The sequence below is a fragment of the Salvia splendens genome, chromosome 19 (genome assembly GCF_004379255.2).
Source record: "Salvia splendens isolate huo1 chromosome 19, SspV2, whole genome shotgun sequence".
Taxonomy (NCBI): Eukaryota; Viridiplantae; Streptophyta; class Magnoliopsida; order Lamiales; family Lamiaceae; genus Salvia; species Salvia splendens.
The window spans coordinates 10619061-10621093 of record NC_056050.1 but is presented as its reverse complement, the minus strand read 5'-3'; the positions used below and the strand labels follow the sequence as shown (position 1 = coordinate 10621093).

Here is a 2033-nt window from a genome sequence, read left to right as displayed (position 1 = left end):
ACCATCCTCAATGGAAAATCGTGAGGATTGTGGAAGGGGAGGACACATGAGCACGAACCAATATTATTCACTCATGAATAATGAAGCCTATGATGGAGACGAGTTCGATGATATAGAGAGCATTGAGGTAGAGCGGCAGCCGAACACCTACGCCGAAGGCCCCTCCATGCTAATCATGGAGGACGAGTCAAGTCACGCTCAGCAAGAACAACAATGCACCAAAATTCAAGGGGGGGCGTTACTCCTGCTGGGTACGAACTCCATTGTTAATTATGTCATTTAATCTCATGTTTTGGAACGTTAGGGGGATCGCGAACGCGCCCACCCAAAACGTTTTAAAAAGATTAATTAAGTCTCATAATGTTAATTTTCTTGCAATAATGGAGCCGTTCACGGTGCCAAACCCGGACAAGTTCTCCAAGGCCTTGGGGCTGGTTTTCCAAGGCTCAAATATAAATGGGAAGATTTGGGTTTTTGTTGAAGAGGGTGCAAGCTTTAGTGTTGAGTGTGACACGGAGCAGGTCCTTCATGGCCGAGTTGAGTCCACCCGCCTCATGGGTCACATTTGTATTTCGGCAGTATATGCGAAGTGCACAAGGGGTGAGAGGGTACTTTTGTGGGACAAAATGAGGGAAATTTCTGTGGCTTCCGAAGATACTCCTTGGATGGTTGGGGGAGACTTCAACACCATTCTTTCGACGTGTGATAGGGTGGGAAGTGACACTAACCGACAAGCCGACATGGTGGATTTTGCGGAAGCTATTGAAGACTGCAGAGTTCTGGATCCGGGCTTTGATGGCTCATCCTTCACATTGGCCAAGAATGGCCTGTTTGAAAGGCTTGATCGAATTTTGGTGAACGAACCATGGGCACAGCTCTTCGAAGCGACTAGGGTGACTAAGTTGCCACGTGTATCTTCGGATCATGGCCCTGTTCTGGCCCGGTGTAAAACCCCATGCACCTATTCTGGGGGCAGACCGTTCCGGTTCCAAAACATGTGGACTAGGCATGAGGGTTTCGCGAACCTGGTACGGGAAGACTGGAGCCAACCGACGGGGGCTGAGGGACTTCTTAATCTACAAATCAAACTTGCACGAATAAAGAAAACCTTTAAGGAGTGGAACAAGGCAGTTTTCGGGAACATTCATGACAACCTTCGGGCCTTGGAGGAAAAAATTGTGGCTGCCCAAGCGGGCTTTGAGGAGAGGCCCTCCCCAGAGAATAGGACCGAAGTCAACAGATGTATTGCCATTTATATCCGGCTCTTTTGGCGTCAAAAGGTGACGCTTAGATGGCTAGCGGAAGGCGATAAGAATACCAAATTCTATCAAAGCTGGGTTAAACAAAAGAGATTACGGATGAGCATTCACAAGATTAATGTAGGGGGGAGAGAACTCTCGGATGACTTGGAGATTAGAAACTCGGTGGTGGAATTCTTCCAAAACCTCCTTGCCTCAGGGCCTCTCACACTCTTGGAGCCGGATCTGAGCTTGATCCAACGCCTCCCTCCATAACCCAAGGTGGATGCCCTACCGGATCCACCAAATGCCGAGGAAGTGAAAAGAGCCGTTTTTGACATTTCCGGAGACAGTGCCCCAGGATCGGATGGCTTCACTGCCACCTTTTATCAATCATGTTGGGATACTATTGGGATGGATGTTGTTGCCGCAATCCAGTAATTTTTTAGGGGGGCCTTCCTCCCCCCGAAGCATCACGGCCACGAGCATCGTGCTTATCCCGAAGAAGCTCGCCCCGGACTCGTGGAGCGACTACCGCCCCATTAGCTTGTGCAATGTCACTAATAAGATCATAACCAAAATCATCACGAGAAGACTTACTCCCCTCCTCCCTCAAGTTGTCTCTCCAAATCAAAGCGGGTTTGTGAAAGGGCGGATGCTAAATGATAGCGTCCTCCTAGCGCAAGAGATTTTCCATGAGTTATCGAGAAGCTCCCTGGCCCCCAATGTTGCGATCAAGATCTACATGGCTAAAGCCTACGACAGAGTTCAGTGGCCTCTTCTGATCAAGGTTTT

At 49.0% G+C, this 2033-nt stretch overlaps 1 protein-coding gene across 1 annotated transcript; it reads left to right on the top strand.

Moving 5' to 3' along the window:
• Positions 1–380: 380 nt before the first annotated feature.
• Positions 381–1514, top strand: LOC121779013. The gene has a single exon (XM_042176369.1). The coding sequence runs from the start codon at positions 381–383 to the stop codon at positions 1512–1514; it is 1134 nt and encodes a 377-aa protein (XP_042032303.1).
• Positions 1515–2033: the final 519 nt, after the last annotated feature.

Excerpts from the sequence above, each read along its gene's own strand:
- LOC121779013 (XM_042176369.1), top strand. The coding sequence starts at position 381 with ATGGAGCCGTTCACGGTGCCAAACCCGGACAAGTTCTCCAAGGCCTTG.